Here is a 25,637-nt window from a genome sequence, read left to right as displayed (position 1 = left end):
GCCTGTCTCTTCTGCCTCCCTTTCCACCTTCTCTACCTCTTCTGCCTCTGCCACCCCTGAGACAGCAAGACCAACCCCTCCTCTTCTTCCTTGTGAAGATGATGACGATGAAGACCTTTATGATGGTCCACTTCCACTTAATGATTATTAAATATATTTTCTGCCAGGCATGGTGGGTTAGGCCTGTAATCCCAGCACTTTGGGAGGCTGAGGCAGGAGGATCACTTGAGGTCAGGAGTTTGAGACCAGCCTGGTCAACATGGCAAAACCCTGTCTCTACTAAAAATACAAAAGTTAGCTGGGCTTGGTCGTGCACACCTGTAATCCCAGCTTCTCAGGAGGCTGAGGCAGGGGAATTGGCTTGAACCTGGGAGGTGGAGGTTGTAGTGAGCCAAGATTGCACCGCTGCACTCTAGCCTGGGTGACAGAATGAGACTCCATCTCCCAAAAAAAAAAAAAAAAAAAAAAAAAAAGTAAAAAATGTAGTATACTTTTCCTTATGATTTTCTTAATAACATTTTCATTGCTCTAGGTTTACTTTATTGTAAGAATTCAGTGTGGAATACATATAACATATAAAATAGATGTTAACTGTTTCATGATAGTGGTTAGGCTTCCAGTCAACAGTAGGCTTTGGTAGTTAAGTTCTTGGGGAGTCAAAAATTATACTCAGATTTTGACTGTGTGGCGGTTTGCGTCTCTGCATTGTTCTAAGGTCACTTGTTTAGTAACACCGGGATGATAATGCACATGTGTCCTTGTTAGAGAAAGAGTTCATGGGCCGCCTTGTGGTGTTGCGTACTGCCGATCCAACTCCTGCATTGTTCAGGGGTCACCTGTTTAGTAGCGCTGGGGTAATAGTGCACGTGTGTGCTTGTTAGAGAAAGAGCTCATGGGCCGCCTTGTGGTGTTGAGTACTGCCGATCCAACTATTCCATGCTACTTTTCTTTCTAGTTTTGTGAAACCCTGTTTCCTTGATTTTATTTATATTTAGTCAGTTCTCAAAATCCTTTGAAAGTGGTTTGGAGGAAGGGAAGAGGAACCTGCAATCTTAGCTGTTACCCAGGTTTTGGTTCTGATTTCCATGCGTGATCCACATTCAGATTGGATAAAACCTGTGGCGTCAATTGTACCTACATGTGGACGGCACCCAGCTACAAGTAGTTAGCCTTGAACTCTTTTTTGTACCATGGATCCCATCTCCAGTTGTGTCCCAGGAATTGGGTGAGAGCATGTGATAGTTTTCCTTCTAACTGCATGCATCATCTTTTGTCTTTGTTTGTCCTTGTGCCTGTCCTCTGCCCAACCACCCAAATCACAAACCTAGACACCTAAAATCTGTCCTCTTCCTTCATAATGGCACCCATCCACCACATACCAAGTCCTTATAAATAAGTCTCCATTGTGCATTTGAATAATTATACATCCTGATTGTCTTTTCACCACCTTTCCATTAGCCTTGGCCCTCATGACTTCTTCATTATTGGAGTGATGAGCTACCGTTGTTTACCCTCCTAGTCCTTCTCTATACCCCTTGAAACCTTGTGCAGAATGAATGCAAATTAAACTGCTGTGTGTTAATGACACCCCACAGTTTTCACCATAAAGTCTATATGGCTTAGCTTAGTTGTCTTTCCTCTTCCCCTCTTGATTACCTCAGTCTCTTGAAACTTTCTCAAATATTAATAACATTTCTTAAAAACTTGCTACTTACAGGAAACATCCTAAGTACTTTGTCATAATCAAATGAAATTTATGGGACAAAAAAAAAAAATCCAAAAAAACCCTATCACTACTGAACCCAGAGAAATGAAGAAGTTACCTAGGGCCATGCAGCTGGTGAGTTGTTTCTTTGAGGCTGACTCATCCTGGAGAGCTCATTCATGATTAGCAACCTCATGGTAGTAGAATGAGTGGCGTTCCTGGCAAACCACAGGATAAAGTGTCTCCATCTCCATTATTCTGGGTTCGCTTGTGTGGATGTTGTCTTGGGAAGCAAATGAAGGCAAGTAGAGGCTTTAGCTTTCCTCAGAATAGATTTTCTTTAAAACTTAAAATTTCTAAACTCTTTGTGCTTGACTAAGTCCATTAGATGGCACTAGTATTTACCTTCCAGAAGATTGGCATTAAATTTCAGTATTAAAGCAATTTGTGGATTGGGGGAAATGTTTAACTTTCAAGTTATTTCTTTTACCTGTCAAATATGGGGGTGAAAAGATCGGCACACAATTAGTATTTATTCTGTGTTCAGTTTTTTAAAAATATTGCTAAACAGGTTATACTAATGAAGAGTTGATAAAAATAATTTTATTATTTAGTTAGTTTTTGAATAAACCTGCCAGTTGATTAAAATGAGCCTAATTTAATCAGTATTGTGTTGCATACTGAAGATAATTTAGGCTAATGTCAAGGACACCGTTATCTCTCCTTTGTAGAAGGTGTTGAAATAATGAGAGTAGCAAAAAAGGAGTCAGAAAATGAAGTTTTTCATTTGTGCCCCTGGGTGGATATTTAAAAATCACACCCTTCCTTTTTGCATGCAAATTAAACTGAAAGTCATTTTGTACTGTAACATTAGCCTTACATTTTACAAAACAAATTTATTGAACTTTGATCTTTTGCTAATATTGGCTTGTGGTGTCAGAATGAATTCGAGGTTTTCATTGTGTGTCATTTTCACCTGGACTTTCATTCAGAACTTGAAGTGAACAGAAAATAGTGGGTTTGATATATCTTAATTTGAAAATAAATCACTGTTAAGCAGCAACTCCTAGTTCTACTTTCTTCTTTTTTTCTGAATCACTTTTTTCTTCTCTACCCTCCCCACTCCAGCCCATGTCTTAATAGAATCATCTGAATTCCTTTATTCCTTTAAAGTAGTTAAACTGCTCTCAGTTTTTCTTGTGATGCTTTTAGATGGAAGCTAAGTTATCGCTGAGGGTCTTGTTCAAATTGTGAAGTCAGCAGGTAAAGGGATTACAAACTCCCAAGTGAGTCCCCTGTACAAAGGGCAGGTTGCCTTGGAAACAAGGCTAGTTCTTAGAGTTGGAAATACCATCTTGTCTTTAAATGCCAGGGCTGGTAATGTGCTGACCCCTGCTGCATCATCTCTAGACCTAATATTGTGTGGAGAAGTTTTCCGTGACTTTGTGCAAATTGCTTAACTGCTTCCCAGTTCTGATTGATTGGCCAAAGCCACAGCCAAGTTTTCTTTTCTAGTGCTTCTCATTTTAAATATAATTTGCAAAATTTAGGACTAAGGAAGTGATCCTTCAAGTTTCTATTTTAGAATGAAAAGTTTTCCACTACTGATTGCCAAAAAATAAAGTATAAAGTTTACCAGATTTGAATGGCAAGACATTTTAGTGATGAGTCATTTTTTTGCTAGTTCAACAATGGAATGAGTGATGGGTTGAGGAAGCCCAGCGAGGGAATGTCTCGGTTCTGTGAGATGGTGTTACTTGATGATAGACAGAGATTGAATTACCCGTGTTTCTGACGACACTGGATATGAACTGTAACAGGGAGCTCAATGGTATAAGTTGGTAGGAGATGGTTGTGGCTTAAGTGGGACTCTTACTTTCCTTGCAGCTAGACATTCGTAACTTGCTGGTGGCACTGCTGGAGGAGGGTTTGAGGGTGGTGTATGGGTGTGGAGACAAGGTCTTCCCATCCATGGAACCAGGCCCTGGTTTAGTATATCCAGCTAGCTGAAGAGGAAAGCCTAGAAGGAAAGGGCCTTCCTAACTAAGGATCTCAGCTCTGCTTTCATGGACTCACCAGTGGAGGCAGACATTCAGAGGAGCAGGAGAGCAGGGCATGCTCCTGCCTGGTGGTAACTGTCCTGCTGTGTTTCTGGGATGTGCATTCACATTGGCAGCTTTTCATGCCCTGGGACTATTACAGCTTAGGGACTTGGGAGACTTCAGGATGTGACTTATGCCTGGGAGTAAAGGGAGTGGTGGCTTGTGGAGAGTAGGAAGAAGGTGGAAAGTATTTCACCCCCACTTGCTTGCTCAGTAATGTTTAACATTTTGATTGGTGCTGTGGGTTTTGGTGGTCGTTATCTTTTAATTACAGTTTAGAGAGGCTGTGTGTGTGTCTGTGTATGAGAGAAAGAGAGAGAGATTTTGGTTTATCTCATTGAGAACTGTCTATTTCCTACATGATGTTGGATTTTTTTTTTTTTTTTTTTTTTTTGAGACGGAGTCTCGCTCTGTCGCCCAGGCTGGAGTGCAGTGGCCAGATCTGAGCTCACTGCAAGCTCCGCCTCCCGGGTTTACGCCATTCTCCCGAGTAGCTGGGACTACAGGCACCCGCCACCTCGCCCGGCTAGTTTTTTGTATTTTTAGTAGAGATGGGGTTTCACCATGTTAGCCAGGATGGTCTCGATCTCCTGACCTTGTGATCCGCCCGTCTCGGCCTCCCAAAGTGCTGGGATTACAGGCTTGAGCCACCGCGCCCGGCCTTTTTTTTTAAATTTAGATGGAGTCTCGCTCTGCCACCAGGCTGAAGTGCAGTGGCATGATCTCGGCCCATTGCAACCTTCACCTCCCAGGTTCAAGCGATTCTCCTGCCTCAGCCTCCTGAGTAGCTGGGACTACAGGTGCATGCTACCATGCCTAGCTAATTTTTGTATTTTTAGTAGAGACAAGGTTTCACCATGTTGTCCAGGATGGTCTCCATCTCTTGACCTCATGATCTACCCGCCTCTGCCTCACAAAGTGCTGGAATTACAGGCATGACCCACCATGCCTGGCAGACTTTTGATTAATAAAAATCTTTTGGCTGGGCGCAGAGGCTCACGCCTGTAATCCCAGCACTTTGAGAGGCCAAGGAGGGTAGATCAGTTGAGGTCAGGAGTTCGAGACCATCCTGACTAACATGGTGAAACCTTGTCACTACTAAAAATACAAAAATTGTTTGGGCATGGTGGCAAGCTCCTGTAATCCCAGCTACTCAGGAAGCTGAAGCAGGAGAGTTGTTTGAACCCAGGAGGCAGAGGTTGCAATGAGTAGCAATCGCACCACTGCACTCCAGTCTAGGCAACAGAGCGAGACTTTGTCTCAAAAAAACAAAAAACAAAAACAAAAAAAACAAAGAAAACCAAAAATCCTTTTTTTTTTTCTTCTTTTAAGCAAAATCCCTAGTATCCAGACTACGTTGTTAATTTAAAGAGTTACCATTGAGGAATTCTCTTATTCATCATTTGTTAATGCAGACATTCTGGATACACGTAAACATATGAGTTGTCAAGCCAAATTGTTCACAGATTAGAACACCATGCTGTTGACCCCTGTTTCCATGTTACTCCCTCTTAGATATGTTGGAAGATTGGCAGAATGGCAAGGCTGGAACATATACCCATAGGTGAGAAACTGCTCTAATATCGCAAACCATGGGGCTAGAGCCTGAGAGGTTTCTACCCACACTTGGCCGTTCTTGGCTTTGCCGGTAGGAACATTCGCTAGTCTTTAATGTGCTAATGGTATTTTAGAGTGCCTTCCTAAGTTTTGGGTTTTTTTCATCAGACAGTATATACACTTCTTAAAATGCTGATGAAGCACAGAGTTAATCTTGCATACATAAGATTTAAGGTTTTCCAATGGCAAGCTTGAGATTCTTGTTCGGTAGTGAGTTTTTATTGGTGTAGTTTGTATTACTATGATTACAAAACATCATTGGTCCAAACATATCCTTTTGCTTACTCGTCCAGTTAAACACTAGCTCTATTTAAATGAGTTTTTAATGAACCATACTAGCAAGCAAGGCTCAGAGAATGATTAAGGATTTAGTATTGTCTCTGTGTCATTAAAGTAAATTCAGTCATCAGAAAGCTTACAAATTGATTTTTAGTTTCCTTTTTTGTTGTGTCTACATAATAATTAGTTACTACATCATTGCATTTGCTTCTGAGATTATTCATCTTGCCCATTTGCCAGTCTTACCATGTTCTCTTTGAGGGAAAACTGCATGTGTTCATGATAAAATCACAACTCATGCCACTTCCTCCAGTTTGGAGTCAACCTATCTGTATGATTAGTGCATTTCAGAATTATTTTGTTCTGTCTTACTGTGCTATCCTACTTTTCATTACTACTTAAGCAGTAGTGTAATGTAGTTGCAACCTCATGGGTGGGTACCAGTGTAACAGTGGCACTTGTGATAGAGAGTAGAGCAAGAGGGATTTATATTATATTTGGCAGGTGGGTCAACTAGCTGATGGCTATACAAATTTGCATATTTTCATTGTGGTTTGTGGTTGACATACTCAAGGCATTAGTTGAACGTAAGTCCTAAATTGGGAATCTAATTAGTCGGAAGGCTCAGTGGGTGATAGACTGTGTCACCCTGAGGGACAACAGAATTAAATTTCAGCTCCAAAATGTAAGCATCAGGGCTAGAGAGTATCATAGGTGAATATCTTTCTCTGTGGTTTCCAGATGGAGTGGAATATCTCTATTAGGCATGAGTGTTCAAGAAATACTTTCTTCTCAAAGGATGGCATTAGCTCTTGTGGGACCGGTCTCCCTTTGGCGATTGACAGATAGAAGCTTATGATGGTGGTGGCCTCCTGACTTGTTCAGGAGGCAGCGGGAATGTCCTGCCCTCTCCTGCGTGATATTTTGTCGGAAATGGCTCTATTAAAGATTGATCTTATAAATGGCTCTATTAAAGATTGATCTTATAAATGGCTCTATTAAAGATTGATCTTATTTAACTCCCTTCTTATGCTGGATAATATACTATGATAATCTACACAAGCATGTTAGTGTTTGGTTAGTTTTTCTTTTATGTAAGTGCCACAGGTTATCAAGTGTGCTTTATGGGAGACAAGTGTAAATGAAATCTTTAAAAAAAAATAAGCAATAGATAAAGGGGAATTCAGAAGCTCAAATACTTGATCTAATTTATAATTTTTTGGGACATCCTTGAGTGAAAGGACAGAAGAATTTAAATGTATTGGTAGGTATGATCCTAATTATAGAAATCTATAATTTAATAAACTATGGACAGGAAAAGTGATTTTTGAATTAATGATAGTTTAGAATTATACATCATGGAACAGCCTCGCTTCAAACTTAAAAAGTGTGTGTATCTCCAACTCCTTTAGTTTTATTTTTAATTTTTTGAAATTTATTGCATTGTACTCTAGTTCTCCCATATCTGCTGAATTTTCTTTGTTTTCTTCTGTCATATTTCTTCTTTATAGGCACATCTGCCCATGACATCTGCCTACTGTCTCTCATACATGCACTTTCTGTGTTGTGCTTCTTGTCGATTAAGCCGCTGGATCTGACTTGACTCATGGAGGCTGCTCATGTTTCTTAGGTGAAGAGAGAGTCATGGAGGCATCTTCAGGTTTATTCTTGTTTCTAGTATTCTCCAACATGTTTTGTGCTTTATCCAGGGCCAAAATATGATGCCTTTTTAAAAGAAATAAAAGTCTTTATTTAATAGTGAAACAATTCTAAATATTCACATTGAGTATCCAATGACACCCATCATAATTGACTTCCCCTGGATATGTTTAGCTTATACATGAAGAAAGCAATGGAAAGTGAGAGATTGCTCACAGGGTGTCACAATAAAATGGCTTCTCAGGGTGTGTGGAGTTTGAACCTAGAGGTCTTTGAGATTTCACTTAGACTTGGCTTAAATCAGCTTTCATTTTCCTGTATGAGGGTAGAATCTGCAAGTTCTGATCCTTTTAAGCCCTCTGTTTAAGACTGAGTGATGGCATCAGCAGCATGGAATTGTCTGTGATGATCTTTGTTACCCTCCGATATGTTCAGAAAAATTTTAAGTGGTGTCATCAAAATTGCATTAATTTGGTAAAGGCAGGTTATTACCTTTGGTTAATCAAAAATGAACAGAATCCTATTCAAAGGCCTTCAGATGATCTTAGTTTGTAGGCTGCCTGTGCTGTGAATATGTTAGATGCTCCAGAGCAGGAAGATTTGGAGAAAATAGGATCTTTGACTTGATTTCCTGTCTCAAATTTATTCTGTATTTATTTATATGGTAGTCAGATTCATCTCTCTGAGCCTCAGCTTTGCTTCCTGTTAAGTGAAATAATAAAAACGTCTTTGTATTTCTGTGGGGCCCTCTAGAGGAGGATGTAGAGCATCTGTGGAAGCTCTTCATTTTGTGGCCATATCTATGTTGAACGTGCATTTTCTAGCATGTCGTCTTCTTTCCTTGTTCTTTTTTCCCTTACTATTCCCGTGTAGATCCAAGACACAGCGATTGAGCTTTGCATCAGTTTTCTTTACTCTTGAAACTGATTCTCATATTCACAAAAGTAGAATGTATTTATCAACCATTACAACATAATTTAATAAAAGCTCATAGTAAACGTGCATATTGTGTTCTGGGAGTTGTATACCTTATCTCTCTATTTGTCCCACATCTGGCAGAGCAGGAATAAGTGGCTGAAAACAATGCAAATTCCTTACCTGACAGTTCTGCTTGGTAAAAGGCTGACATGGGTCAGAATGCTGTAAAATCAACGTGTTAACCATGCTCCTTTCTCGAGGCTCTAGGGGAGAATCCCCGTCCTTGTCTTCTAAATGCTGCTCACATTCCTTGGCTCATGACTCCCTTTGTTCATCTTCAAGGTGGACAGTGTAGTATTTCTCTGGCCATCATCGCGTCTCTCTCTGGCCACAGCCGGGTCTGGCTCTCCATTTTTCCAGACTTACGTAATTAGATGGGGCTCTACCTGGATAATGAAGGATAACCTTTCCATTTTAAGGTTCTTAAACTCCATTGGTCTGCAAAGTCCCTTTTGCCATAGAAGGTAACATTCACTAGTTCCAGGAGTTTGGGCATGGATAACTTTGGGGAGACCATTATTCTGTCTACCCACAACCACCATCCTCTTTTCCAAATGAGAGTAAGGTTTGGAGATGTTAGAGAGGCCACTGGATTTACCGACAGCTACCCCAAAAATAAGGTCAGAGCTGACTTTGAATGTAGCTTTCTCTGATTCTCTATTGCTGTTAGCCACTTTGCTACATGCAGTTGTGGGCTTTCAGGCCGTAATTTTACCTATTAAAGGGATTCCCTAGATCCAAGGGTTTTATAAGCATTTCTGTGTGATGTTTCTATAACAGGTTTTCTGTTGGGGGGTTCTGATGTTTCATAGTTAAAGTGACTTGTCCTGAGGTAGGGGAAAGTGGGTGACAATGTTTAGAGATTTTTTATACTTGGGCTATTGTAGGTGTTATTGAAATTCTGCCTGTCTTTTCTCATAGAGACTTGATAGATGAATGGAACAGAAGAGAGACTAATAATTATTGCAAGGAAAAAATAAACTTTCAAAATGATCTACTTTGTGGACAGCAGTAAAGATTCCATCTGTTAAATTAGAATTTGAGTAACATTTCACAAATTTAAAAGAGTTTTCCTTTACTTTTTGAAGGGCATGATAGAGATTTTTAATATGCAGTGTTTTTTTGTGAAGGTTCCCCTGTGATTTTTTTTTTTTGCGCTGTGTTACTATATGTATTCTTTTAGAGTAGATTTTCTAAAATTATATATCTTTCTCAATTTAACACAAAATTATTTCACCTGGCACTTAAATTTTGGTTTAAAAGAAAGCTGTAGAATTGTATGTTATTGGCACCAACTGTGATTCTATAATGTTTTCTAAAAATGCTGGAGATAATTATTGAAACTAATATATATGTAGAAGCTCTTCCATCATGTGTGGCATTTAAAGACTCGTTCTTTGTAATTTTCAATCTCCATTTTCAGTTTGCAGAAAGGACTCGATTCTTGAGAGAACACATCATTGTGAAAAGTTAATAACAAAACATGAATTTCATTTGCTTCCAATTAAGTACCAAAATGTCAAAACTTAATATCTTGAAAATGCATATTAAGCCACACACCTTATGAAAAGTATGATGATATTAAAATCAAGTGTAGCAATCCAAAATCCTCATGCAGAGCTTGAAATGAGTATTTTTACTTTTTTGGGGCTACAAAGGTACCTTGACTTTTAGTTTCATTGTTCAAACTGAAACTAAAATTGCGTGTTACTAGAAAGATGGGCATTATACTTGGACTGGGTTGTCAAACTAGGGACCATGGACCGAATTTGGCCCGTTTATTTTATAAATAAAGTTTTATTTAAATGTAGTCACAGTCATTTGTTTTTGTATTGTCTACTGGTACTCGTTCATACTATAATTGGTGAGTAGAGTTGTTATGAAAGAGACAGTATGGACCACAGCTCCAAAAATATTTACTGTCTTATTCTTTTCAGGAAAAGTTTGCCAATTGACCCCTAATCTAGTGGCATGCCTGTGCCTCTAATACAGGCAGACACTTGCCAGTCACTGTCAGATAAACAAACTGATTTTACTATATATGGATAATTTGGTGTATACATATGCATACCTTTCCATTTTTTGTAAATATTAAGGACTTCTTTTCCCATTTATGTTGTTCATTATAAGGTTGAGTAGCCCAATTATTCATCCTACTGTGATTTCTTCATACCAGGTACCTTGGTACGGTATGAACCCTGCTGTGGTTCTTCCAGATTGTTTAATCAGCTGATTCTATCTATACGTCAGCAGGTTTCTGAGCTTCCTGTCTGTCTTTGTGACTGTACAATGGTTTTCTTTGTTGTGTCGTAAATGGATCGATGATATATAAATGTTCATGGAAATAGCATTTGTTCAAAATGACAAAGCCATTTATAAAAGGAGGACTGTAATTATGAGTCCTACTCATATTCTGTATATTCACATTTCTGTTTTTTACCTGAGACAAGTATTGGCCTTGAAAAAGCTTGGACTGGAGGCAGGGGAGGGGTTTGTTTTGGTTCCAGTCATGGTTCTTTTCTTGGAAGGCTAAGCGGAGTTGCTAGGTGTGGGATTGAAGGGTGACTCTCCAAGGTGACAGCCATTGTGGATCCTTAGAAGTTTTTTACTCTTTGGGGTATATTTTCTATTTTATTTATTTTTTTGAGATGGAGTCTTGCACTGTTTCCCAGGCTGGAGTACAGTGGCAGGATCTTGGCTCACTGCAACCTCCGCCTTCTGGGTTCAAGCAGTTCTCCTGCCTCAGCCTCCCGAGTAGCTGGGATTACAGGCATGCAACACTACGCCCTGCTAATCTTTGTATTTTTAGTAGAGACAGGATTTCACCATGTTGGGCAGGCTGGTCTCATAGTTGTGACCTCAGGTGATCCACCCACCTTGGCCTCCCAAAGTGCTGGGATTACAGGCATGAGCCACGGTGCCTCCCTACTCTTTGGGACTTACAAGAAGAAGTATATTAGCATCCTAAGAACTGTATTAGTTATAAGAAGACATAGAGTTATTTTTTTATTTTTATAGCTTTTTAAAATATAACATTTAAAACTTAATTTGAAATAATTTTATACTTCAGAAAAGTTGGTTTTATGGAAAGAGTATTTCCATATACGCTTCATCTATCCCTAATGTTAACATTTTACATAATCATAGAACAATTATCAAAAGTAAGAAACTCACACTGAGTCAGTACTGTCAACTAATCAGAGCTCATTAGAATTGTGCGTATTTTTTCACTAATGCCCTTTTTCTATCCTCCCACTGCATGTAGTTCTCATTCTTTCTCAGACTCCTCCAGTTTGCACAATTTCCTTATTCTCCTCATTCTTTCTTTTACTTTCATGACCCTTGATACTTTTGGAGAGCCTTATTTGTATTTCAGAATATCCCTCAATTTCTGTTTGTCTGATGTTTCCTCACGATTAGATGGAAGTTATACATTTTTGGCAAGAATACCACAAAAGTAATGTTATATACTTCCCAGTGCATTTTATCAGATGGTACGTGATATTGCTACATCTTACTACGAATGATGTTAACCTGGGTACAGCAGTGGCTGCCAAGTTTCTCCACTTCAATGATATTGCTGTTTTGCTTTTTAGTCAAAATGACTCTTCTGGGGAGACATTCTGAGCTATGCAAATATGCCATCTATCATCATATTCACACCCATTAATGTTAGCATCCATTAGTAGATTTTACCTGAACAATTTTTACTGTGGAGGTTGCCTAATGATGATTTCTGTTGCCATCATTCCTTCTATGTATTATTTGGAATGCTATAGCAGAGAACAGCTGTTTATTCTCTACCATTTATTTGTTCAAATATTTATATTATGGACACATGGATTTTAGTTTATTCTTTGGATAATGATCCAATGCCAGTATGATTTCTTTAGTTTGTAAGTTGTCCCAGCTTTGTCCATTGGGAGCCCCTTCAGGTTGACACCTGCTTCCCTTTGATGTGCCTTCATCATCTTTGAGTACCCCTTACTTTTTGACATCACAAGGTATTCCAGGCTTATCATGTGTTTCCCTGACCACAGCCCTGAAATCAACCGTTTGTCAAGGAGCCCTTGTTCATTAACTGGAGAATGGTATTAGAAACCATGATCGGGATACTAGGTGTGCTCAGTGGCACTGGGGATGCCACTGTTTCTAGGATCTCTGTGTGGACAGAGCTGGGAACTCTGTATACTCAGACATTCATTAACAGTTGTTGGTATACTTACCCATTTGTCTGTGTATTTACCTAACTATGTACTTATAAAAACTGTGAGTTTGGCTGGGAGCAGTGGCTCATACCTGTAATCCCAGCACTTTGGGAGGCTGAGATGGGCAGATCACTTGAGGTCAGAAGTTTGAGACTGGCCTGGCCAATATGTTGAAACCCTGTCTCTACCAAAAATACAAAAATTATCCGGGTGTGGTGGCATACACCTGTAATCCCAGCTACTTGGGAGGCTGAGGCAGAAGAATCACTTGAACCCAAGAAGTGGCGGTTGCAGTGAGCCAAAATCATGTGGTTGCATTCCAGCCTGGGCGTCTCAGCAAGTCTCCATCTCAAAACAAAACAAACAAACAAAAACTGAGCTCATACTGATGTCCTGGATTCCATTCTGAACACCAGTTTATTCTAGCTTTTTCTTCTCTGTAACTTCTGTTTCTGTGAAAACATCTGCTTTCATTATCAAAAATATTTGCACTCTTTTGTTCATTCTTGGTGTGTGTTTGTGTGTGTGTGGGTGTAATAGAGTGAGAATTGCTAAAGAGAAACAAATCTACTAACTAGAATAAATATTTGTACAACAGTTTGTCTTTAGCGTGTGTCTTATGCACAAATGAGAAGATACATGTTTAGTTTTTAATATCCCCTTTTTATGTGAATAGTAGTTCATACCATGTGTGTATACACATACACACACTCACACACAGATATATATGTATACTCATTATATACACACACTCTTTTGCATTTTTCTTTTCCATTTAAATATATATCCTATATTTTAAAGATTTGTATCTGTCCCTGACTTAGCATGCTGTGATAGCAAAGAATTTTATTATTTTTTACCCATAGACTTTTGAATATGAAATGTACGACTTAGAATTATACAAGTAAAGCATCAAAATTTAGGGAAAGACTGTTTCTTTGAGGTTTTTCTTCCTAAAACTTACCATTCTAGGGTCATTTATATCAGTAGTTTTGCACTATAGAATTATGTCAAAATAGTACAAAATTTTGGTAGTAAATTAAGTGCCTTTATATTTAAGTGCACATTTACCTTTCATTTCTAGCTGGTAGCAGTGTTTGATGAGCAGGATCCACATCATGGAGGTGATGGCACCAGTGCCAGTTCAACGGGTACCCAGAGCCCAGAGATATTTGGTAGTGAGCTTGGCACCAACAGTGTCTCAGCCTTTCATCCTTACCAAGCAACAAGTGAAATTGAGGTCACACCTTCAGTCCTTCGAGCAAGTAAGTGAAAGCTCTTTCTTCTCTTCACATTTCATCTTAATTTACAGGAATACCAACTTTTGTTATTCATCCATGCCCCTGTAAATGGAATTATCTGTTTTTTTTTTTTTTTCCCAAAAATTAAGTTTAGGACCCAGGCAAATGTCCTTTGCACGAGAAGTAGGCAGTTCTTTACATTGTAATAGATTAGGCTTACTTTACTTTTGACTAGTAGACTTTCCGTGACTCACTAACTGTAAATAAGGACAATAGTTCAAGTTAAATGATTTGGATTTTCCTTTCCGTATATTTATCTGAATGCTAGAACAAGTAGAAATGACCAAAGAGCTTTGCATTGAGACAAAACATGGCATCATTCATTATAGTCAACTCTGTTACAACCATCATTTATATTATTTGAACTTTATCTGAAGAGCTGGGGAAGATACCTCCCTGTCAAAGTTATCTTCAGAGATTTGGGTGAGCAGAATACCTCTTTAGGGAAGGGGAATATGGACATAGTGAGTCCTGTGTGAGGAATCCTAGGACCCTTGGTATTCCAGATCTAGGATACTTGCCTGGAGAGTTCTGTTAGCCATTCTTGGAAGGTGCTAATAAAAGTCAGGTATTTTTACTACAAGTATTTAGTGTTTTTAGTTGTATAATCTTGTAATTGAGCAGTTGTTAAGAGTTAGAAGATCACTTTCAATAAATGTATAAGCTTAAAAGATTTTTTGTCTAGGCGGGGTGGCTTATGCCTATAATCCCAGCACTTTGGGAGGCCGAGGTGGGCGGATCCCCTGAGGTCAGGAGTTTGAGACCAGCCTGGCCAACATGGTGAAACCCCATCTCTACTAAAAATACAAAAATTAGCCAGGCGTGGTGGCAGATGCCTGTAATCCCAGCTACTTGGGAGGCTGAGACAAGAGAATTGCTTGAACGATTGGAGGAGGGAGGTGGAGGTTGCAGTGAACTGAGATTGTGCCACTGCACTCCAGCCTGGGCAACAGAGTGAGGGGAAAAAAAAGGATTATTTATTTTTTAGGTACATCTATTTGGAAACACTTCAGTTTTTTCAGGTAGAAAATTTGGGTCTTATGTGTATTAAGTGATTGGTAGTCTTCAGTAGATCTTTATAAATAGATGAGTAATAATATATGTTAATTATATATATATTTAGGATATAGAATATCAGTAGATAATATTTAGAATGTATAATTTATTCTTCTGAAAATGCATCCTAATTCCCGTTTTTTGCATTGATAGCAATCTGTAGTAATTTGGCAATTTGCTTCTAGATGTTTACAAACTACTTCTGCTTCTGTTGTCCCTTGAAGATACATATAAAGAGAACAAGGAAAGAAGAGCAGTTTAACAGTTAGAGGTCTGTTAGCCCATCAGAACCCACAGGACAAGTGTGCCATACAGAGGTGTAGAGAATTTAGAAGGTATCGTTCAAGATGGGATATGTAAGTGATGCTCTAGAGGATTGCGTGCAGCTGCAGACCAGTGCTATCCACTTACTACAGTTGCTTTCTATCATCCAGACAAGATCGGACTCAGATACAATGATGTGTTTCCAAGGATGCTTGGGGTGGAAGAGAACCTATAAGTTGTTTTAGTTGAATATTTTTTATATGCAAGAGATTTAGGTTTATTTATGCACATATGCAAGAAACTAATTTTGTGAACATAATTTTGTTTACTAGGATATACTGTTTAAAAAGTCTTACATTGGATTTGCTTTGGGCAGTGTTTTTCAAAAGGTGAGGCATGTACCGTAAAGGGTGTATAAAATGATGTGTAGGTGGTACACTAGTTACCCTGGTTGATTTTTTACTAGCTCATTAAACCTACGACTTAGTGGATATCTGCTTGGAATGATCCTGTGTATACAATGTTGACTGCCTAAATTTGACTCTTGGAAAAGTTTAATTAAATAGTAGTTCAGGTCTTCAGATACCAGAAGTTTGGAAAATAGTGTCTTTATTTGAGTAATAACACCGTAATGTATGCACTTAAATACAGAACTTTCTGTTGTGTTATTGTTGTAGTGTTGTACTTGTATCTTTTCTAAAGCAATATGTAGCTTTAATATAGCTGAACCATAAAAAGTATTAGAACAAAGGTTAATTCCTTTATGTTGATTTATGAATTTGATTGACATACTTTCCATCAATTTTTACCTTTTGACTGCCCTGGACTCAACAAAATTTCTAACTCATAACCATCCACATTTGACTGGCATTATGTGTTAAAATTTAAATGGTGTTTTAAACCATTTAAACAAATATCTATTTTTATCTTGTTTTTATTGAGAAAAAGAAGTTACATTTGAAACATATGTGTTGTCTTGCAGCCACCAGTGGGAGAATATGCAAATCTTATTTTCTTGTTCTCATTTTGGTATGCTAAGGTTTAGATTTTCAGGTCTTGGCAGGCATTGGGTTAAGCATCTACTATACACAGGTCCATAACTGTGTGAACGTAATGCATCACACATGAGTCACCTGTCAAGGTGATTTTTCATACTGCATTAATGACGTTCATTCAGACATAGAATATGAGTTTGTCTGTACTGGCCGTGCTTTGTGCTAGGTGGTGAGTCCAGGGTTGAGTTAATAAGGCCTAGCGCTTGCTATCAAGGAGCTATAGTTAGTAGTAAATAGTTAGTAGTATAACTCTTTACAGATATGAAAAGAAAGAAGCCAACAATATGTAGAGATTTGCTTAACTGAAGGATAATCGACACTAATTGGGTACATGACTGATAAAGGCTTTTAGATAAATAAATTTCTAATTTTTGCCTTAAAGAAGGGGTGGTCACTTTCCTATGTTTTCCAATGAATGAATTCACTCATCTCCTTTGTTCCATAAAGAATTGGTGGAAATTGAGAAAAATATATAGAGTATGTATTTTTTTTTCCATAGAAAAATGGATATGAAGTTTGGGTATTAATATAAAGCCTAGATGGTTTTCACAGATAGAATTCTCATCTTGAGGTCTTTTTATGTTTCCCTAGAAGCTGCCTTTAATTTAGCCTTGAGCTTTTTTTGTAGAAAATACAGAGAGATCGCTGATTTAGTTAAATCATTGCTCCTCAACCACAGGAGTGTTTTTTCTCCAAGGACCATTTATCAGTGTCTGGTGATAGTTTTGGTTGTGACAACTGGTGGAGTTGGGCATTGAGTAGAGGTCAAGGACACTAGTACATGCCTTACAAGCACAGGACAGTCCCACATCAGAGAACTCTGCAGCCCAGATATCAGTAGTGCCATGGTTAGAAATCCTGAATTAAATTTACATCATTGTTTGTGTAGTCAAAATAGCAGTTAACTTAAAACTTGAGAAATATTTTATTTATTCAGTATATTGAACAATATCCTGAATAACACCCTTAAACTAGAAGACAAACATGTGATTACTAGTTAATAAAAATGTAAGAAAAGAGGAAGTTAAGTAAGATAATCCAGGCTGGGCATGGTGGCTCACGCTTGTAATCCCAGCACTTTGGGATGCCAAGGCAGGCGAATCATGACGTCAGGAGTTTGAGACCAGCCTGGCCAACATGGTGAAACCCCATCTCCACTAAAAATACAAAAAAATTACTTGGGCATGGTGGCAGACGCCTGTAGTCCCAGGTATTCGGGAGGCTGAGGCATGGATAATCTCTTGAACCTGGGAGGTGGAGGTTGCAGTGAGCTGAGATCACACCCTTGCATTCCACCCTGGGCGACAGAATGAGACTCTGGCTCCAAACCTACCTACCTACCTACCTACCTACCTACCTACCTACCTACCTACATACCTATGGAGAAGGGAGAGCATAGGATGGAGAAAGTAAAGTAGAAACTAGATGCATACTACTTCCTTCCTTCTGTATATTTGAGGTTGGAACTATATCATCTTTTACATAATTATAAAATGATCAATTTTTAATTTTTACAGTAAACATTTCAAAGGAATATTAATATTCATACATTTAATAAATTTCAATTTTAAAAACAAAAAATGAATATGAAATATCTGACCTTAAATATATTTTTAGTCGGTAGCCTAAATGTAACAAGAGTAACTATTTCAATTAACTTTAAGCAATTTGTACAAACAAAGGGAGATGTATCCTAAGGAAAAAGAGAACTGCCTAACGACAAGTACCCTGAAACTGTTTGTTGTTGGTATTGTTAATCTTAGAGTTTTGGGTGGGTATTACAGGATGAAAGAGATGAGAAATTATAATACTCTAAATCTGTCATTCCTGGTGTCATTGAGTACCCAGTATTCTTAGTGTAGAAGAAAAAGTGTGCAGATATAAGTTAAAGGAGAATGAACAAAAATTGGATAGTCCTCAGTTTAGACATGTCAAAATTTATTCCTGATATGTTTTAGTTTTTAAAAAAGGAAGAGGGAAGAAAAACTGCCGTGTATATTCACAGGGAAGGTCTAGAATCAATGACCAACCCAGTAACTCAGCATTTCTCAATCCAGACTATGCTCTGGAAATAGCATTTTTTCATTTGAGGGGATCAGAGCTTCTTAGAGAAATGCCTGAATGCAAGTCTGTACAGGAAATGTATGGAGTCATCCTGTCATATCAGAAAATAGAGCAGTTTTGAAAGATTACTTGGGTGGGCCAGAGGGCCTAGGAGGCGACACGATGCTCCTCCTGGCCAAAGACGGGACAGTGGGAGCCTCAATAAAGATAGCAACAGCAATACATGCATGAATGTATAATGATAATGAAACCAGCAAGCAAGGAGAAAGCTACCAGTGAACCATCTTATTATTTGGAAACCTTATAAAGGAAAGCAGCAATAATTCATCTATTCTATGTTTTCTTGTAGTGCGGTTTCACTGGATATTCAAATACTTGCTTTTTATGTAAGTATTTCAGCTAATAAATGAAGACATAATGATAGCATTGGAATATTGCTATTCTGCAACTTCTGATGAAAAGTGGACCTAGGTACTCATCATTGCTAGGGTCTTGATGTGTCCCCCAAATTTACATGTTGGAAATGTAATCCCTAATACAACAGTGTTGGGAGGTGTAGCCTAATGGGAAGTGTTCAGGTCATAAAGTTGCTTATGATTTGGAAAACTGTTCAAAGAAAGATAAAATTAACAGCCCGGGCTGATTATAAAGGACCTCATCTGTATTAAAAATCAAAATATTAGGTGAACATGGTGGTGTGTGACTGCACTCGCTGTGGCTCGGGAGGCTGAGGCGAGAGGATTTCTTGAGCCTGGGAGATCAAGGCTACAGTGAGCTGTGATTATCCACTGCACACCAGACTGAGTGACAGAGGGAGACTGTGTCACAAAGAAAAAAAGAAATGATCTATTCCGCATGTCCTTCATGTGAGTGGTATCACTGTATAACCAAATAGTAGATGAAGAGGAAATCACTTTGTATATATGTATTAAAAATTACTTCTTAGTATAAAAAGAGTTTAGCATGAAAATAACTTAGTATAAAAAGAGCTTGAAGTATTAGGGTTACTCTGTTGCTTTGTCATGTGAGGACGCTGCATTCATTCTCTTTCCCTTCTACCTTCCTACATGTGAGGATGTAGTAAGAAGGTCCTCTCCAGATGCCAGCCCCTTGATCTTGGGCTTCCTGGGCTCCAGAACTGTGAGAGAGTACATTGCTGTTCTTTATAAATTACCAGTGTCAGGTACCTTGTTAGAGCAGGACAAAATGAACTAAGACAGTCACCATTAAAAAATAATAAGGAGAGACAACCAAGCATTGTATGCCTTCTGATGAAAAAAACACAACACCTCCTATGAGGTAGTCTTGACAAAAGAAATTAGTCATGAATCTGATCATACATCTAAATCCAAGTGCCTATTTACAGGAAATACAGAACCCTGAGAAGCATGTGAACACGATAGGGGTGCAGTCAGTCTAGTCAAGATGGTGGGAAACTGTGTAAGACAAATGGCCCACGTTCTTCAATAAAATCAACTGCACGGGCAGAAAGAGATGGAGAGGGAATTTATAAGTTAATAAAAACTTTTAAGAGATGTAACATCCAATCATAATGTCTGGATCTTATTTAAATCCTGATTTAAATGAAGCTTAATAGAAAGAATGATATATGTATGCTGATGAATAAAACACAAATTGGGCATTTAATAGTAAGGAATTATTTAGATGCAATAACGTTATTGAAATTATTTTTAAAAGAACCTTTACCTTTTAGTGGCATGTAATGAATTATTTATGATTAAAATAATATCTCTAGAATTTGCTTCAGAATAGTACAGGCTAGGGATGGGTTACATAGAGATTCAGTATACCATTCTGTCTACTTTTATATGTTGGTTCAAAATTATCCTTAACAAAGGTACTTTTGTTTTTTTTTTAAATAAAGGAAACACAAGGCACTTCTTAGTAGTTTGAAGGTTTATTTAATTACTTTTCTCTTTGAACTTTTTTTCCTCCATTCCATATAGCACTGAATTTTAACCTAATCTTTTTTAGGCTTGAATATTTTTATTGGTCATCTTATTTCTTTGCCACAAACAAAATACATTAAAAATTTAAATATAGTACTGTGTTGTTATTAGAAAATAATTGATCAAAATAGCACATATATACAAATATGTAGTATGTTTTGCTTTTTAATGTGGAAATAAGTGAAGGCCAGCCAAATGAGAACAGGTGAAGGATATTTATTCAGAGCTTGCTGTCTGTCGTAAGGGGGCCGCTATCATGGCTTGCCTTTGGCGGAGGCTCCCAGGCAGGCTGAGGAGTGAATGCTTTTGCATGGAGAAATAGGAAGACTTGGGTGTGCTCTGACTGGAAACTGCTGGCATGAGGTAGCTGCAGGTGGGCTACCTAGAAGAGGGGCATATATGGTGTGATTGTTTAGAATTTCATATTTGGCGTTCTCTGGTTATTCCTATGTTGGAAGGAGAGTCAGAAATTAGGGAGTAAGTGGAGTTCTGTTACATCAGTGTTACTCAATTCTTCTAACTCCCTCCAAGTTAAATGCTAAACACCAATTAGTGATCCTTTGTCAGAAATTATTTTTATAGATATATCAATGAGCTAAAAACTGGCTTATGATATCCTTCTTTTTTGTTCAGAGATCTAGAAACTAGTTGAGTGGCAAAAGCGTTTGTTATCCAGAGGCATTTATGTTCTCAGCCTCAAGACTGCTGTATTAAAGTGTGCTTTGTCATCCTGGAAGTTTTTATGCACAGTTGTGTATCAGTTGTAAGATTCAGGACAGGTGATGCTTATTTTTTTGTTGTTTTGTCATTTTTTTCAATGTACGTGTTTGTTGTTTGTTTTTGCAAAGCAGAAGAGCTATTCAGGACACCATCATGACTTTCCTGGACTCTGGGCACTTTGGCCATCATGGGCCGCCCTCACCATATTAATATCAGTCATAAAATTATATTTTATTTAACTTTAAATATTTCAGTATTGTACTTTTTCCATTTTATGCAACATTGAATCGATTTTCATGGTCCCTAAGAGAATCATTTTCTTCTAATGTGAGAAAAAAGTGAAAACATTTTCTTTGACTCTGAAAATTTTTCTCTTTTGATTTTAAAGGAAAATAAAACACTCCTGGGCTTCTAAACTTATTGTGGCCCTGGACACTGCCTCGTGGATGTATTGGCTTTGGGGCTGTTGACCATGGAGAATTGGGTGGGAAGAAATAGCATTACACCTTGACCCCCTTGTTTTCAGGCTTGTAGAACCATTTTAGGGAATGATGCATATTGAACACAAAGAACTTGACATGGGATACCTTAAAATGTATCTCTCAGAAGGTCTTTGCATGCTCCCAGGCAGATGCATGTTCTGCTCTAAAGGAAACTGGTTACTAGATACTCTATGTAACTGTTGGGGTCTTTTCCCCCACTCAATTTTGATAAGTTTGAGTGTATATTATACTTTATGGGAGTATATTCTACTTTATGCTTTCAACATGAGCTTGTTATGCCGATGCTCCTTTGTAATATAGAGTGTTTACATTTCAGAAAGAGTACGGGAAAGAGAGTCACACCATCTTGGACACTGGGCAAGGTTAGTAGGTAATTACACTGGTCACCTCTCTGAGTACCTGCCTCAGGATGGTGTTGTATAGTAATGAGATAATGTTCACAGTTCTCATGCAGCCCGTGACACAGGAGAAGCACTAAACTAATGGATGGTTGTGGAATGGTGTAGACGATCATGTCTCCTGAGGGCAGAACCTCTTCCTGGGGATGTATAAAGGAGTTGAGACGTTACTGAGCCCAAGTAACTAGGACATGCATTCTGGAATGGGACACTAGTGGCCCCTTAGGTAGATGGAGTGGAACTTTTGCAGAGTCAAATTGGAACCATGTCTGTGATATACATTTAACTGTCTTTATTTTTAATATTAACAAATCAGACTTAGATCTAAAGCTTTCAGGGTCGCACAGTTCAGATGCAAATCATTGAGTCCAAGACTGGTGATATTTTATGTATGACTTTTTCACTCTATGATTTTTTTTCTTCTTCAATTTCCAAGGATTTTTTTTAGAAGTCAGATATTTGAGAGTAGCCCAGGTTTAGATCATGGCTGGATTCCTTTTACCTCACAATTCAAATTTTTAAATATCTCCTCTGGAGGATCTAGACTGAAGAACGAAGTTTCCTTTGAAAATGATGTAAGCCCGAGGAATGGTGAAATTTTTTGAAATGGTATTGCTGTAAAAATATGGGGAAACAAAGTATCTGATTTATTACATTTCTTTTTTTGCTGCCTTTTAAGTCTTTTGTCATTTTTAACCTTTTACAAGCTATGTTAATTTTAGTTAATTTTTATCCATTACTTGGGAAATTTGTCTGAAATGATGGTATTTAATTAACTGATAAGATTTTACTATCTTCCTAACATTTAGACCTTAAAGAAATATCAATAATTATTATAGAAGGCTTGTGCCTAAGTTAGTGTCCCCTCCCACTTCTTGATTTCTTAATATTTTTTTCTTAGCAAGAATATACAGATTAATTTTGTCTTTCTAGAATATCCAAGACTTTTGGTATGGAGATCTGTCCTCCTGACATTTGCTGGTATCAGAGTACTATTTTCTGGATCTGATTTAAATACATATTGCAAATAGAAATAATATTCCTATTGTATTTCCTTTTAACTTGTGAAGTGGAGCATGGCATACAAATGGTATTCTCAGTATTTCAAATAATTACCTTCTTACTGTGCAAGTTCTATTCAGCATATAAAACCCATCCAGTTTTGTTGTAGATGCAATCTGATTATTACATGTTGACAAGGTCATATATCTATTAATTGGATTGGAGATGGGATACAAAATTGCTGTAATTATTGTAATTTTCTAGCTAATTGCAGGGTTGGTGGTGAATATTTTACTTCTGCAAAATGAAAAACAGTATTCCATCAGAAGTTGTTTTATGGGGTTTCAGACATTTTGTTTTATATCTTTGGTGCTTTTTGCTCGCAAAGTATCTCCTTTTTTGTTTTTGTTTTTTTTTGTTGTTGTTGTTTTTGTTTTTGTTTTTGTTTTTTTTAAATCGATCTGAATGTCACCGTGCTCATTGGCAGGGATCGGCAAAATCAGGCACAGGCAGAGAGCTGAGTGGTACTCTCAGCTACCTCTTTGTTCCCGTTGCCACGTTACCTCTATTGTTTATTTATAAATTGGAGTACTCTTTTTTCCGACCTGTAACAAAGGTTGGAGGGGTCAGAGCCAATTGGAAGAGGATCTTCTGGTCTCTTGTCCCCTGCGCCCCACTCAGAAATACTCTCTAAAATGAGCATTTAAGAAATTAAGTTTATATGGTTTATGTGTTCTTTTTTGCATTAAAAAATTAAGTAAATTATTGGTCATCTTAGTATTTGTAATACAGGGCTTACTTTGCACATTCTGTAGTTTTGGTTAGAAAACTGGGAGCTGTATTGGCATTTAAAAATAATGGTGTATATACAAGATGTGTTTGGAGGGGTGCAGATCAGGGACACCGTGCTACGATGGGAGTGTTGGAAGCTCACTGCAGAAGATGGTAAAAGCAGGCTGATGCGTATTCGCTGCTGAAATATAAACTGGAGGCGCAGGTGAAAATTGCCAAACCTAATGAGCAATTCGGCAGATAAGACAGGCTGTCAGGCGGTGGCAGATAAGACAGCAGCAGGCACACTGTGAACCAACTTGTGTGTTCAGAGAACTATATTTAAATAACACAAATAAAATCTTTTTCACTAGTATTTGCAATCACAATGAAATGTATTTTATCCTTCAGATTTCCAATTAAATGGCCTTTAACATATGGTGATTTTTGTTGCAAATTTTTTTTTAATTTGTTGACATTTTTCATCCATAAAACATGAACAAGATATATTTTCCATACATAGTGACATAAGTAATATTAGGTTTTCTAACACATTAATAACATAAAAGTGATCACCTTGGTGGACTGAAACATTTCATCTGTGGAGTTGACATTGGAGCAGAGTTAGGTAACATTATACTCTTTTCAGTGTATCATGTCATTTTTATCTGCTTACGTTACCCAGGAATTCTTTGCTCCCATTGGGTGCATGAAAATTGAGACATGTGCATGGTTTCTCCCCATTGAGGCCATCAATATATTGTATAGGAGACATTTGGAAAAGATTTTCATGAATCTGTTGGGTATAACAGCTCCTTAGGAAACTTCCCAGTTCACCTTCCTGATGTTTACCATTTGGAAATTGAGGCTCGATGTAAAATGATAACATTCTGTACTCATGGCATAACTGAAGCTCAGGTCTCCAAATTCAAGACAAGCAGAGGTATTGCTGAAAATGTATGAGCATTTATTATCCCTCAAGATCTGTGGCATTTCCAAACACCTGACTTTGGTAAGTCCCAAGAATCTTTGCAGTTCCTATCTGTCATGTCATCAGTATTTCTTTTCCTTTTTTTTTTCTTTTCTTTTTGATGGAATCTCTCTCTGTTGCCTAGGCTGGAGTGCAGTAGTGCCATCTCGGCTCACTGCAACTTCCACCTCCCGGGTTCAAGTGATTCTCCTGCCTCAACCTCTCGAGTAGCTGGCATTACAGGCATCTGCCAGAATTCCTGGTGATTTTTGTATTTTTAGTAGTGATGGGCTTTCATGATGTTGGCTAGGCTGGCTTCGACCTCCTGACCTCAAGTGATCCACCTGCCTCAGCTTCCCAAAGTGCTGGGATTATAAGCGTGAGCCACCATATGCAGCCTGACATCAGTATTTCTAAGTTGTCTTTAAGCAGAATAAATATTTGGCCTATATATTTAATTGCATCTCTGTGAAGCCCTGAAATTAAAAATCTTCACATGTATGTAATATAATATTTTACACTTTATAATAGTAACTGGCACAGTCCACTGGCCCCATTTTTTAGAGATACTCTGCCCCATGTCATCAGATGTAGACATTGGCCTGGCCTTCATCTGGAAAGGCTTGCCTGTTGGGGGTCCACAGGGCTGTCTGTTGGATATCCACAGAGCCTTGACATGTGACCTATTAGGATGGTGTGAGTCACAGAATTTGCCTTTGAAACTAGACCCAAACCATGTGCTACTGCACCCCCTGTACACAAAGCTCTCTGTATCATTCAAAACCTGATGAAATCTTAGGGGAGGACAGGTTTACACATTCATTCCTTTCCACACAAAAGATTCCCCTACTGCCCAATTCTTCCCTCTTCACTTCTCTTTGCCCTTGATTATTATATTTGACTTGACTCGGAGGTCTTGCCTGGTATTCTTACCTTTGCATGGGAATAAGCCTTATTTGCCTAATTATGTTACCTGTTTATCGGAAGCAGAAATAGTTACTTACACTCGAAAATT

General features: G+C 38.1%; 1 protein-coding gene across 50 annotated transcripts in view; it reads left to right on the top strand.

The window, feature by feature from the left end:
- PARD3 (par-3 family cell polarity regulator) overlaps nt 1–25,637 on the top strand; it is a 717,421-nt gene that overhangs the window by 289,781 nt on the left and 402,003 nt on the right. For all 50 annotated transcript variants that reach the window (XM_045361920.2, XM_045361921.2, XM_074001408.1 and 47 more), the window contains one exon: nt 13,633–13,813. In XM_045361920.2, coding sequence (XP_045217855.2) covers nt 13,633–13,813 — 181 coding nt within the window. The remainder of the gene's footprint in view (nt 1–13,632; nt 13,814–25,637) is intronic.

The sequence above is a fragment of the Macaca fascicularis genome, chromosome 9 (assembly GCF_037993035.2).
Source record: "Macaca fascicularis isolate 582-1 chromosome 9, T2T-MFA8v1.1".
NCBI classification, from domain to species: Eukaryota; Metazoa; Chordata; class Mammalia; order Primates; family Cercopithecidae; genus Macaca; species Macaca fascicularis.
This window is presented reverse-complemented; position numbering and strand designations above follow the sequence as displayed.